Source organism: Trematomus bernacchii, unplaced genomic scaffold (assembly GCF_902827165.1).
Source record: "Trematomus bernacchii unplaced genomic scaffold, fTreBer1.1, whole genome shotgun sequence".
NCBI classification, from domain to species: Eukaryota; Metazoa; Chordata; class Actinopteri; order Perciformes; family Nototheniidae; genus Trematomus; species Trematomus bernacchii.
Genome location: NW_022987708.1, coordinates 5,367,379 through 5,382,672, shown reverse-complemented (window position 1 = coordinate 5,382,672; position 15,294 = coordinate 5,367,379). Strand labels below are relative to the sequence as shown.

The 15,294-nt window shown below is 42.6% G+C and overlaps 1 protein-coding gene across 1 annotated transcript; it reads left to right on the top strand.

The window, feature by feature from the left end:
* The first annotated feature begins 445 nt into the window (after positions 1-445).
* lmo4b (LIM domain only 4b) lies at positions 446-11,677 on the top strand. Its single transcript, XM_034140831.1, has 5 exons — positions 446-910; positions 2,425-2,665; positions 7,284-7,380; positions 8,148-8,303; positions 10,798-11,677. The coding sequence occupies exons 2-5, from the start codon at positions 2,430-2,432 to the stop codon at positions 10,804-10,806; spliced, it is 498 nt and encodes a 165-aa protein (XP_033996722.1). The 5' UTR covers positions 446-910; positions 2,425-2,429; the 3' UTR covers positions 10,807-11,677.
* Positions 11,678-15,294: the final 3,617 nt, after the last annotated feature.

Genomic DNA, 15,294 nt, shown 5'->3' with positions numbered 1-15,294 from the left:
CAATGTGCTTTTAGAAGAAACTAGTCAAACATGCAATCCATCAGTTTTGATAGGATAACAATAATATCCAGCTAACAGAGCCAATGAATCCATTTATGAACCTTATGGACGATTAAAACAAAAGAATAAAAACACAAATAGGCCTAAGTGTTGCAACTACTTTAGCTGAACACACTGCTAAAGATTTTTAGATGGCAATAATGTTGTTTGGAGTCTTGTAATCTCTCAATGTTTTAAAGTGTATACATTTGACACTCCGTTTCTTTCTCACCTCTCGGGTCCATCTATTCACCTCTGTTTCCATCCCTCTCTGCTGCGTGTCAAAGTCAATCTCTCCTCCCTCTGATTGGCTGGATTTGTTATTCCTGTTAAATGGACTGCGCGCCGATTGGCTGTCGTGGGACCTTCGTCACGCGGCTAAAAGGGGTTTTACTGGAGGTTTCTTCCTGTCAGCGAGACAGCGACACATGTAGAACAAGCAGCTAACGGACGGGACCAGAGCGGACGGAGGACAGTCAGATTCAGCTTCAGCGCGAGCCGCGTTATTTCTTTCTCTTTCTTTTGCCAAACATTCCGTCTGAAGGACATTACGGCACAGCGCATACCTCTAATTACGTCTTGCAATGGACTCCTTTTGTTTCAGTGAAGACAAGAACACTAAAGCAGCAACAGTAAAACGGGAACCTTCCAGTGGAAATACTATCTGATAACTCCATTTGCTCGCACGCCGCTTGTTGCCAGTGAATATCCGAGCTCGAGCCCTCTGTCGCGCGGAGCTGGAGGCCGGCCGTCCGCGAGACTACCCGCTTTTTACCTGTACTTTGTGGGACTGTTGTGGTCTACCTGTTAACCTGCCTAATCCTGCAAGTCATTAACTTTACAGCCATTACTCTGAAAAGAGATAAACGAGGTGGGTAGTATTGACGCATGGTTAAAATATCAGTTTGTATTATTTCTAGTTTACTCTGGAAACTAGCCTTGTCTGATCTTTCTTTCTCAATAATTGTAGCGGTGATGTGTGATATGATAGCCTTTGTTGTGATTCGTGTGACATTATCATCCTCCATATCCACTCTTAATGCAGTTACCACGTAAAAACGCCAATGTAAGGCTTACATTTCTTTTCTTTTCCGTCAAAAGCAGCAGACACGCACAGGACGGTTTCAGCACATGGCTGCCTGATGTGTTTTTTTCCTCCTCCTCCCTCTCGTTCTGTTTCCATGACTTGGTCTCTGCGCCCAAATTGCCTGCCCGTGTAATTACTTGAGTTAGCCCATTTAAGTTAAAAGCCACCCCCCTCCTCTCTTCCCCTGCTGTCCCCTCCATCTCCCCTCTCTGAATGAAACTTGACGATGGTCCGTCTTGTTTATCCAGGGAGTCACTTTCAGGTCGGCTTTTTGATTCATCTCCTTTTAGATTTAATCAGCACTAAGGTACTGTGGTTTGTCCCTAAGAGCCATCGCTAATGGGCTTACTGAATGCTTTTCTGTGTGCACCCCCCCTCTCCCCCCTCTCCCCAACTCTAATTAGCCTACCTGCCTTTCAACAAAGATTTGGCTTTATCCAGGCATGTAGTCTGCCTCACCAAATTGGAGGGGATTACATTTGAAAGAGCCCACATTAATTTTGTGGGTGAAACAAATGCCTGCATTGCATTAGATTAGAACACTTAGCGTCATTACAGGAGGGTATATCAGGGCCATGTTGCCTATTAAGGTGCTGTTAAATATTGTTTTTCTTAGCTGCAGGGCGGATCATCTTCATTGCTCAGGTCAAAAGGCCTGCATGCATCAAGTGTTGGTCAACACAGAGCCAACAAGCCAAACAGTTTCACATGTCACTCTGAGGCTGTTCCAGGCTTTTCATATAGTATTCCTTTGTGTTTTGCCCATAACCACCTCCCAGCTATTCAAACTGCAATAGAGTGAGGGATTGTGTGGTGAAGTGTTGTGCTATTTACACTTTCTTAGGATAGCTCAGCAAAAGCAAATGCTGCATAATTGTTCCTTTGGCTCCTGGGGTGAACAGTTAACAGTCTTTCACCATGAGAGGTCCAATGAAGCAACAGCACAGGGAGACAGAGACAGAGATCAAGGGCAGATTAGTTCACTAAATGACTCGTGGCTCTGTTGTAGCAGAACAGGACTCAGAACTCTTCCCTTTATGAGATTTATTTTAGTACGATTTGCAATCTGATTTGACATGATGTTCAAGGGGCTGGACTTTAAAATGTGATATTTGATAAATTCACTTGTGGCGTACATGATCGTATTACCTTGTTGTTAAAGTATCTGGCACAGCCCTAAAGCCCATCCCAGGTCCTGACCCTATTGTATACAAAACAATACTTGTCTGGTAAAAAAAGTATGAACAGCAACTTCTTGGGTGCAGACTGTCAACATCATTTTCTGTGTGTGTTTTCAGGGACGATGGTTAATCCCGGAGGCAGCAGCCAGCCCCCGCCGGTGGGCGCAGGTTCTCTGTCCTGGAAGCGGTGCGCAGGGTGCGGGGGCAAAATCGCAGACCGCTTCCTCCTCTACACCATGGACAGCTACTGGCACAGCCGCTGCCTCAAGTGCTCCTGCTGCCAGGCCCAGCTGGGAGAAATCGGCACGTCGTGCTACACAAAAAGCGGCATGATCCTCTGCAGAAACGACTATATCAGGTGAGAAAAGCACTTCCATTATCACTATCAGAACCAGGTTTATTGCCAAATAGATTTACACATACAAGGAATTTGCTTTGGAGTGTAATGGTGCATACATAAACACAGTAGGAGGAATTAAGTTGTAAAAAAAGAACAAATATATAAAATGTATTAAAATGATAAAAATAAATGTTTACAAGAAATATATTAAAATACACAAAAGTAAAAACAACAATGACAATTTTCTTTTGAAAATCTTCAAATGTGCAGTACAGCAGAATTACATTTAAAAGATGCAGAGCTGTGCCGTTAAAAAGAGGAACGTGCATTACAATATGGAATATTAGGAAAGGCTATTTATTCACATTACCACTCGTGTTCATTATCATTGACTTTATAAGATAATTCATTTCACAAATGTACTTCAAAAAGTCCTCAAATATTTAAAAAAACAATTGTAAATCAAGTTATAAACAGACAAAATGAGGCAACTCATGCAATGATCAGCAAGGTTGGTTGTTTTTCAGCAGAACATGCGTCTCAAATGTTCGTACCATGATCAGGGTTCATTAGAGTCTCCTGGTGGAAGTCTCCCTGGTCAAACTCACTGCTGTTGACAGAGCAGAGCAGAAGACATCTGCATGTCTGTCTGCTGCTCATGGTCAACAGGAGGACACAACATTGCCCTTCTAAGATGTATGTTAGCTCTGCGAGACACATGTGGAGTGTTCCTGTCCGGTACAGATTATCTTTTTATTTTTTGTTTTTATGTAACAGAAAAACACCATTTAATTAGCAAAGAGAGCCTTTTTAAATATTCTAGTAGGTGTGCCAGACACCCAACCAGAGCTTATTGATGACACTCATCCTGGTAATGTAGAGCAGTGTGCTGTGACGGCACAGTTTACTGAAAGTTCAAATACTTCTTGGACCACCCTGGGGCGCAAAAATGGTATTAATATCAACCCTGTTCATTTACTGTTTTTTTACTATTATTCTTTAATAGCAATGTTTTTTTGTTAAATGTTTCTGTTTTCTCAAGTTAGAATATATGTGAATCTGAGTTGTATTTATTTTTGAACTAATGATTTCAGGGAAGTCAACGTGAACATGCTATTTAAATCCCACGGATCATTCCCAATCTAAAGTGTGCCTGTGCGCTCTCACTCACCCATCTCATAAAGAGGAAGAGGGAGTCAATGGGGTACTTCATTCATTATGGGACTATAACGTAATTACAATTGGAAGGGGGTAAAATGTGCATACACCTTTCCACTTGTAATGAGAGTACGCTCACTGGAAGAGCTAAAACGCATATTATGGAACCACGAGATCTCTGCAGAGATAAAGATAGGAGCGGGGGAAGAAAACATCTGACAGTGAGTCTACACAATTAAATGCTTTAATTATAGTCCCCCTCCATTTCCTTTAGTCCTGATGGGTTTTATCTAATGAGATCTGGTCCCTGGCTTGTATCCGCTCCCAATGACGTGTCCGAAATGAATGAGAGCCACACTGCAAACAAAACATTTAATTAACCAAATTGGCTTTTGAGAGAGAGCAAGAGAGAAAGACAGATAGAGAAGAGGGATTATTGCGAATGCCATTTGCCGCTGTTCCCCCCCCTCATCTTAAAGGGCCAGACCCATTTTTGTAATGGACTGCTATACTGCCCAAACAACATACATTTTAAGCTCTAGACTTCTATCAATGCAGCTGATAAGAAAATGCTTATATTGATCAGAAGTCGAATCACATCACAGCTATAATGGGATGTAAGCCTGGCCTGGGATGATACCCATCTCCTATCCATCAAAAGGACTAACACACATCAGATGACAAGCAGCATCTCTGTTTGCATGCAGCGCTGCCACCAAAAGCTTTAATGTCAAACTTTAAGCCAAAGTTGCTTTAGCTGCGGGGATCATGTTGTTTTAAGCTTGCGGTGATATTATTTCTGTGGGCTGCTAGTAGAGGGAGAATTAATTTACTTGTGGCTGCTGGATTCAGGGAGAATGCTGTCCCCTTAATTGAATAAGCCTAGGTAATTAAATGGCACTTTTCCAATAGAACGTGTGAGGTAAATCTAATAGTTGGTTATTTAATATCACTTTGAAGTCTGCCCACTCGAGCACTATGACAGCACAAGAGAATGTGAACTATTAGGCCAGGGAAAAAACCGGGATCTCAGAAATTAATTAAATCGCATGCAATTTAGGGGAAACGTTTATCTTGATTTGTCATAACAGAATTAATTCAAGGCCTTCAATTCACTTGGGGCCAGATCTGTTACTCTGAATTAACCAAGTGTAATTTGGCTGATCCCCCATCACCACCCACCCTCCACCCCTACACACACACACACACACATTTCCCCATCCCCCTGTTCCCAAAACACATGCACAACACAGATCCACGCGCGCCCTCCCTCATCCTAGCAATCTCCCCACCCCGGCCCCTCCACCCTTTTCTCTAATGCAGCTCTTGCCATTATGCAAAGCCCCGCTTCAGTATCAATATGGCCTAGTGCTTTTAAGGTGCTTTGGCTGCTGATGTAGAGAGGCATTTTTAATGGACTGTGTTGCAGAAATCATTGTTGTGGGGTAATTTTACCCTACTCAAAGGCCTTGGTGAATGAGGTCTGCATTTACCAGACAGCCTAGCAGCAGCAAGCCATGCTATATTTCACCTAGCAGTCAGTGCTGAAATGAAATCCAATAGTTGTTGCCTATATAGACAACAGACAGCTTCAAATGTTTTTTTTTGTTATTTAATTGAATCAAACGCGTAGCAAAGTCAGAGACACAGAGCGAGAAAACAGAAAAATCAAGATTAAGTCAGCCAGCCAGAAACATGGTAAGAGCCACTGATTTATTTTTTCTTTCTTTTTTTTTCAGGAAAAAGCTGAAACAAGATGTGTCACAGCAATTAAAGAGTCCCTTGGCCTTAATTATACTGACCCAGGGTGTCTGCTTCACCTCAGCGCTGTAGGTCACTGGCAGAGGAGGCCATTAAAGCCCCAGTTCAAACCAATATAGCAGCTTCATTTAGCACCTAAAGGCTTCAGCTCCTTAAATCAAATTCTATATCAAGAGCCATCCCATGATAAAATAATTAACCTGGTATTGGTTCCACACTGTGGTGAAATATAAAAGGCCGCGGTGAACACTTCCTATAGCCATGTTTCGACCTCTTTCAAAAGCAATCACGCAAAGGAAACTCTTCCAGGAATGACATGACATGACAAAATATGAAAACATATTTTCCATTTTAGCAAAGTTTGAATTTTCAAACAACTCGGCTTTGATATGCAGAAATGTCGTTGCGGGAGGGTGTCGTTTTGTTTCTCCACAGATTGCACAAGTCTTAAAGCGATATACGTTCATTTCCACGCTCATGCTCGTCCCAGTGAAAGCGAGAGTTGGCAGTGTTGTGACAACAGTCTCCAGTTAATTAGTTTCTGAAATTGAGTTTTGATGGAGCCATTCCAAATGATGCCAAGACACAATTTGTTTCTGCCTAGGCTCTCTTAATGAAAGCCATTTCTGTGTCCCTTTGCAGAGAGCTCTGACTTGTTTGTTCGTCAATATATCTAACAACTGCTTGGGTTACGGTCGGAATGGTAGAAGCATTTATTCCCTCGCTCCGTGTCTTTGTGAATTTGCTAAATACTTTTCATAAAACTGTCCTCGAGAATGTCTCAACAGAAAAAATGTAAGTCTTACAACACTATCTGTTTCTGGTTAATTTCTTCTAAGCCAAACAAGTTTGATCTGATGCACACACACACACACCAATGTTAACCACTCCCCCAATCCCTTCTCTTTTTCCATCCCTCTCTCCCCTTCTCTCCGGAGCATGTCAGATGCCGTGGTCTTATTTGATTGCTTAGGAAAAGTGCAGTGATAGAGCAAACACCCGGTGAGATATGATGACAAATGGGTCCAGATCCCAGTAAATTACTTTCTGCTCAAATCGAAATTTCATTCAGTTTGCTGCTCACCGAGATGAAGTAATCTAAATTGTGGACTCAGAAGGAAGATAGAAGGGAAGCTGGAGCAAGCATTTCATTATCAAGAGGCAGGGGGAGAGAGAGAGGGAGAAGGTTAGGGACGAAAGAGATGAGCAGAAGCAAATCTAAAGTGTTGACACCATGATTGAAAAGGTTAACCCATGCACATTATATATCAACCCGAGTAGCTACTGGTTTCTAATGGAAACACGGCACTGACGGAGCATTCACAGGCGTCCTAATGGCAAAAGCACTACGTCTCCGCCTGGATGTACAATCAAATCCTCTTAGGTCCTGATTGCTTATGTTCCAGGTTATTATTAGGTTGCAAAAAAATGTGCAGCAAAAGTAATATGCCGTTTCAGAGCGAGATGCTCGTGGAGATGTACAGAATTCATTTCTCTGTCGATAAAGTGATGATGTTCTATTTATTTTTCCCCCGGTATGTTTTCTCCTTCCTGTAAGAAATGCAGCTGGGGAATATTGAACTTTGCATTGAACTTAGTTTCCTTTCATTCACATACTGAACAGACACAAGTGTGGACGCCACAGTCCATTTCACAAGGCTACATCTGTGAGGATGCCTACAGTGGCTCTGTAGTAACACCTTTCTTTTTCTCTCAGATTATTTGGAAACAGCGGAGCTTGCAGCGCTTGTGGTCAGTCCATTCCAGCCAGTGAGCTGGTGATGAGGGCGCAGGGCAACGTGTACCACCTCAAGGTAAACCCCCTTTATCAAGTTTTAAACTGCAACGTAAGAATGCTATACAGATCTTTTTTGAAAAAAGGCCTTTGATTACTGGTGTTCTTCTTAACAATTGCCTTTACAGGGATAGATAACATTGCACTGGATTGAATTGACCCGTATATTTTATAGCATTTGTGTAGCCAATACGATAAACAATTATGACTGGCTTTTCATAGCCAAGCAAACATCTTTTTGTAGTCCATAGCTCTGACCTAACTGACTCACTATTGTTGTCACAGCAGATGATGTGTTTGGCTGTGTTTCTCTTTTCCTCTATGCTTATTGGCGGATCACTAACAAATATAAAGGTCCTTTATAAAGGTTCATACCGCCACCTACTGTATGGGAGTGTGAAGATGCTTGTCAATAACATCAGTTTGGCTTCGTAGAGATAAAGAGATGACGGATTTTTGAAGGCCAATCTTCATAGTTAGCAATGCCCTGGTTTCCTTGACAAAATCAGTGGGGTTTTTCCATTGGAGTCTGATTTCCAATGTTATGATGCATGCACCTCTTATGACCACCACTTCTTGTTAGCAACTGCCATTTTTAAGACGCGTGCAAGCTTTTACATTCACACGTTGGGTATTTACTTTATTAATTGTTCCTGTATTATCCACCTTCAACCCGCACCGACACCTGCAAATACCTATGTCTGCGCTCACAAGGTGTTATTACATAATAGGATTGAGCACTGGGGCCTGCTAGTGAACGCTTGTCTCTCTGCCCCCCCCTCGCAGTGTTTCACGTGTTCCACCTGCCGGAACCGGCTGGTCCCCGGGGACCGGTTCCACTACATCAACGGCAGCCTGTTCTGCGAACACGACAGACCCACAGCACTCATCAACGGACATTTGAGTTCACTGCAGACGAACCCACTACTGCCCGACCAGAAGGTAAGACCCCCCCCCCCACACACACTGGGTGTTTCTCAATGTCGACGCTTCCTTGGTAGGACATGTCTTCCGAGTCAGGTCCTTCAGATGCGAGGCAAGAATCCTTCCTAGCCTCGGAAAACGAAGAATGGTGGAACAGGCTAACAGGTGTGCAGGTGTGCGTCATATGCGAGGCCCCGCCTTAAATGGAGTGCGATTTCCGTCAAAGATTTGGGGAAATTGGTCCGTGCGCAAAGCATTGTGGGGATTTTAAGGCCGTGGAGGATACACATGTGCAGCCTCTAAATTTCCCGCAACGAAGGACGCCGGCCTCGGTAGGATTCCAAGGATCCTGGACATTGGAACAGTCCTTCGGCGGGACTCGATGACGTAGCATCCTTGAAATAGTGGCTCTGGAGGAGCCTTCCTCGAGATTGAGAAACACCCACTGTCTGCTGATGGAGAGTGCTCTTTATGCTTCTTTTTCAAAGTATTGAAATGAGCAGAGGGATCATAACTTCAGAGTTAAGGAGTAGTAAAAGATGCCATCAGTCAGCGGGAGTCATTAGCAGGAAAAGAAAAAACATCTGTAATTGTCACGGTGACATTTTTCACTCTGTTTACATTGATGTTCAACTTCACTGCGAGGCACGCAGCAGATACTAAATCTCTCCGAGCAACGATGAATTTTATTTTTAGACAGCCAATGGATTTTTCCATCATTCTTCTTGGAGGATACACAGAAAGTCAGTATTAACCGTCGGCACAAAACATGTGAAATTATTTTATTCTGTACTGCTGTTCCCACACACGCTTTTTTATAAGCAGAAACATATTTGAGTCATCTTGAATTTATTTTCCATCCAGATCCACAGTAACTACCCTGCTGAAAAATGACACAGGATGCCATTAATACACAGTGTTTAAAACGGCATCTGACTTCCTTATCAACAAGGCTGGGATCACCTGGGCTAAGTTATTCCTCCAAGGCCAAAGTCAGTATCCAGGCCCGAGGTGGAACACAGACAGCGGCTGCAGCAGCAGTATATCATGAGAGCTGTCACCATGGCTTCCCTGATTTCATCTAGATGCCTCCAGTGAAAGCAAAACAGAAGGCCTAATCATATACGAAGGATAACTTCATTCTTCAGGATAGCTTCATTCTGCCGCAGGAGATATAATCATTTCTGCCTCACAACAAGAGCTTTATTGATACCTTGTCTGCACACACAGCACACACAGATATGGAGGGTGTTTGGAGTGTGTCAGAGTCTGACTGAAAGAGGAATTATATTGTTGGGAGCATGCATTTCACCTTGAGTGGTTTTGTGAGTAGAGGAGAGGTAGAACTCCATTAAGCCCCCCCGCTTCCCTCCCCCCTCCACGTCACAGGCCTTTTAAGGGCTTGTCACTTCTACAAATCAGCTCTTAGAGCTCTTAGAGCTCCTCACATTTAAATTGAAAGCCGTTGCATTATCTAGCTTAATTTTAAATGTCTGTTTAAGTCCTTATTCCCCCCGCCCCCCCCCCAATGTCTCTTGTAGCATGGCTGGTGTAGTAAATATGAGGCCTCATTGTTTATTTATGCGCTAACATCAATTGTAGTGAAAACTGCTGAATTATTGATGCTTAAATGCAATCTGAATATTGGCCCCGGTGCTTTAATTATAGCAGAGAGAGAATTATGAAATAAACAGACACACCGCTCAGCGGGAACCGTCTCAGGATGCTTTGTTATCTGCCTGAGTGAAAGAAGGAGAGCTGCAGCACTGTATCACACAAACATCACTTCTGCTGCTAAAACGCTGTTCTGATGGCCTGGCATCAGCCTGACTTCCACAATGATAACACTGTTCAGAATCAATACACAGCCGGTGTCCTCCACACACTGACTGGAGGAACACAGGCTGGTTCAGCACGGAGCAGATGAAGCAGTCACCGCTCACACGGAAACACGGGGGTTATCTCCTGACCGTTGGTTTGATTATGTGCGATTTTGCCGTAACATAATTGGTGTTGTCCGCATCCATGGCGTGGGACATTTGATGCTCATTTATTAAGCTTTCTTCCTAATCTCTTTGTTCAGAACAGACAAATTACCTCTCTCACACAGAGCTTCTTTGACCCAGGGGAGCGAGACCCTCCCAGCGTCAGTCACTTTAATTAGCCCCCAAGTAGGAGTTTGCAATTACTAATAGACCGGAGCCCTCCTAGTGATTTGAGGGATGAAGGGAAAAGTAAATCGCCCCTAAGAATCATAAAGAAGAAAAAGAAAGTGTTTCTGTGTGCCAGGCTGAGCGCCGTTATGATTATACCAAAGAGAATCGCGTCATGGATGCACTTTTAAGTTAATGCAAAGTAAATGGGACACCAGATGGGTTTCAAAGCCTGGCTGATCAATAAATGAAACACTGGGGGGAAGCTGATTTATCAGGGTGAAACATTCATGTCATTATGTGAACTAATGACGGCGCACCATTCTAAAATGTCTTATCTTTGATCTCTCACTATCCAGGTGTGTTAGGCGGGAGCTGAGCAGGAAGCAGGACGTGTGCCTTCATTTTAGCCCTCACTCATGTCACCGAGACAGCGTGGACCAGCAGCCCAGCCTTTTAGCTGTGCTCCAGGCCCTCTGCCCCCCCGAGGAATCCTCCACCCATCCTACCAGTTACATGACTTTGATTTCTGCTGCCCAGAGCCCAGCTTCAACCTCGGCTTCTCCGTAAATATGGGCGGACACTTGCACTTAATGCACCTGAATCTGGACTCTGAGGACTCCACAACCTTGGAATAAAAGAAAGAAAATCCAAGGGGACTCTCACTGTAGAGAAAATGATCCAACACACGAGAGATGTTGAGAAAAAGACTAATGAAGAGAAGAGATGCAGGCTTTATAAACTCTGCATATTTGTTTAAAGACATTTCGGGGAAAACCTGGGACCTTTTTCATTTTTTCCTCTCTTCCTTTTCTATCCTGATTTCCCCAAAACATGGTGTTCCCACTTTATATATTTTAAGTGTTGTCAAAGGGGAATGTGTTTTTCTTTTCTTTGGTGGTATGTAGAAGAAGATGGGGTTTTAAAAAAATCAGTGGCTTTTTGTGGAAAACAAATCATGAACACTCTTGGTGTATTTGTAAACTACCATGTATGTACAGTATGCATGTTAATGTCGTTGTCCAGGCGTGGCTACAGTACATCTGACCCTCCACACTCCACCCCCCCCCCACCCTCCAGACTCAACCCATGGCAACAGAAGAAATGTGCTCATAGTCAGTAATGTAGAGATCATCACCAACATATAAATGCCGAATGAAAGAGAATTTATTTGTGATACTTTCCGAGACATTTGCTCCAGTATGGTGTATTTAATTAATAAAAATATTGAAGATTTAAGCGGCTCCTTAAATTCATTTTATAGCGTCAATCTAGTCAAAGTTACACTAGTTGTTTATTTTAGTGTATTTTTATCTTGTATTGCTTTCCTGATTTCCCCCCCCCCCCCCCCCCCTGAACCCCTCGTCTGCCTTACCTCTGAACATTTTTTAAGATCCACTCAGTTTCCAGCCGTGCACTCAACAAGGTGCATGATGAGCGTCTAACTGAACATGGATAAACATGTATCCTCTCTTTCTGTTCAGATGACCGTTTGCTATTCATCACTCTAATACCTGACAGAAATAGAGGAAAATGTCCCTTTGAAGATTCAATTACTGCAGAGAGGCAGAGAGGTGTCTCTCTTTGGCAGCCACACATTGAATGGGCTATTTGCAGAACAAATTGGTGTTTGAAGTCCTTGCAAGACCTAATAGGTCTGAAGGAGGAACCCGGTAATGGCTGATGGGCTTATCTGTGAGTCTGCGCCCCTCGGAGCCCGTCGGAGCCCCTCGGGGGGGCGGAAACAATGCTGCTGCACGGGATGAGGACGCAGACATGCCTCCAACAGCACAGGAAATCACTCTAAAGAGTCAACAGACTTTTATGTTGCAAAGTTGCTTTAAATGCTAAGAAAATCATGCAACAATAATTGCAAAAAACTTGGGCCAGTTGAGATGAGAGGGGCTTATTTAATGGGGAACAAAGGAGACAAAGGCCGTGTTGAAGAGTACAGCAGTTTTAGTTCAGTATAAATAATAAATAACATTTATTTTATTTCTTTAATTGTGTTGGTGTTTGTAGTAACAGAATTTGTTTCAATAACGTTACAATATTCCTAAATGACTTTATTGAAAAGAAACAACACTCCTGTTAGCTTTGGCCCGGCTCAGTCTTTGCCACAACACTCACACATTGCATTATCAAGGTTTCATCTTTTGGAGGGGGGTCCAAGCTCAGTGTTACAGGGGCACTGGACCCTGTTGCCCCCCCCCCCCCCCCCCCCCCCCCCCATCTCTAAGAATAACCCGTCATATGGTATATTCTTAATGTTAGAACATGAGTTGTACTTTTGTTAGAGGACGCTTAAGTGGAAATGACTTTGGATCTGCAGCTGCATTATAGGTTGTCATGCTGCTGCCCGCCTCCCCCCCCCCCCCCCATCCACCTCCTTTCATCATATCCAGTGCCAGGAGAGCTAATCCAAAGACCTCATCACACCTCCTCTTCATCCCATCTCCTCATCAAATCCAGATCTTCAGCATCATCACCAGTGTCTAGACCCTGGGGGGGTGTCCTTATGCTCACGGCTGCATTTCCCCCTTTTAGATATACGATTTCAGGATCGGAGTCGAATCGCCAAAGACTTAACATTTATCATATGACGTGTCAATAAATGTTCTTTAAACAAAATGAAGTCTCTCCTGATTGAAATGCTGTTCTGGCATACTTAACTGTATGAGTATTGGAACACACCCTGTATTATACCCCATATAAAGTATATTAAATGCAGTTTGTCAAAAATACCAGGATATACCACTGCATCCTGTCACATTTTGCATGATGCAAGCCGGCATACAAACCCACAATCCTTTGCACAATGCATATACTGTGTAAGCAAGAGGGTCACAGTGTGTGTCAAGCAACAGTATGTACTTTGTAACAGCTGCAGTACATACTAAAAGTAGAACAGTATGCGTTTTGGAACGTAGCCTAACTCCCTTTCAACAAAGCAGAAACCACCTCAAGCGAGCATACACTTAAAACTTAACTGTGATTATTCAAAATGCGCATAAAAATAAGTTTATGGAAACAAAGCTTCTGCCACGGCCTGCTGAGACGCGTGATACAGCCGAGCCATCGTTAGTGTTATCAGTAACACCTGGGCCGTACTTATTACTTATTTCTGGATTCACTGTTCAAGATCATGTTTGCACAGGATTGTCCTTACTGTAGGGATATTTTTAGATGATAAAAGACTGACGCTGGAACTGATTAAAAATGACTGCTAATATTCAGATGTGAGTCCAAGGCAACACCTGGTCTGACTCACAGTCACAGAAGAAGAGGCGAGGTGCGCAAAGAAGCTCAGCAAACACTGGTACCAACATAAAAACAAAGAAACTACAGTTTGAATTCATCAAATTGAAGGTAAACTATAAAAGAGTACTCCAAAATGTCTCTTGTAGCTGAGTATTACTGCAAATGCACAAAAGCAATATGTTCAGATTAGCAGGAAATCAAACAATCTGGAGGGATGATTCGGCTGACATTTAAACGGAGCTTTGGCTGGAGGTTCTATGAAGCACTCTAAACATGATTTTGTGGGAATATCTCTGAATATCAGCATTAATACTTAGATGACTGTGAAATGCTTCAAAATCATTATCCTCATTTAGCTTAACTGCTCATTTGATTTAGGGACTTTTAGGAGGATTCCAGTATGAATGTTGGAACATATTCCAGTCCATGCTGAGGATGGGGAGTTGGTGACTATGCCTTCCACTTTCACCTGCTTATTGAACGACTCTCAGGCCAAAGAAGCCTCTGAGTATCAGATTTTCTTTTTTAATGAATTATCCTTTAAGTTGATTTTGGATTTGATTTTGCTTTTAAGTGTAATCCACATCGTAACAACACTTTCGTGCTACGCTGCGGTCGGCCTTTTCCATTATGAAATCCGCTTGGTTCCATTAAGCTGTTTACACACACATCCAGGCACACATTAACACACACAGATGGATGTACGCAAGATGAAAACACATTTTCTCCCTTTTCAACGTATTGAACAAGTCAAATAGGTCACTTGATGATTTTTTCCTAAACTCTATTTACACATAATCCATATATGAGAAGTTGCTTTGATGTGGCAAACCGGAGTGAGGTCTAATGGATCTCACCCACAACAATGGAGCACACTTAAATGGCATGTCTGCCTGAGGGAAATCACTGCAGCTCCTTCCTGCTCTCACTGGGGAGTCTGCCAAGGCTCCACTGCTGGATTACTTATGATTAGTCACCTTGTATTTATTTATAATTAGTTTATCTCTTCATTCTGCTGCATACTTTTCATTTATCTCTGTGTGATTGGAAAAATATTTTATGGAGAGCAAACTGAAGTTGTTTTTTTCAGAGATCTGCAAAACTCTCTAATGTTACTGTATCAGAAACACAAACATAATACTCTCCAGATGCTTTATAATCATCATTATGTCAACGCGTTTTATAGATTGGATTTATTGGACAAAGGGGTTTATGACATGCTGTGTTTTTGTGAAAAACACCTTTCTGTAGTGACGTAACATCAGTATTGAAATGATATGAAATATCAATACATTTGATCATAAGCCCAATCCGTTTTAATAACTATTTACAAACATCCCATAGTGGAATAGCAGTCGGCACAAAGGTGATACAATATGAATAAGCACATTATGTTCTAAATTATCAAATAACTGTAGAAGATGTGTAAAAGCCCTGCCTCCCATGATAACAAAAGAGAAAATAATTAAAGTACCCTATTATTTTGATCCGCTCCAAATGTATATCATGACTTCTTCCTTGGCTTTACCTTTTCATCAAGTTTCATGAAAGTTAGGGCAGTTCTGAGAAACAGACAAACTGAAAATATAACCTCC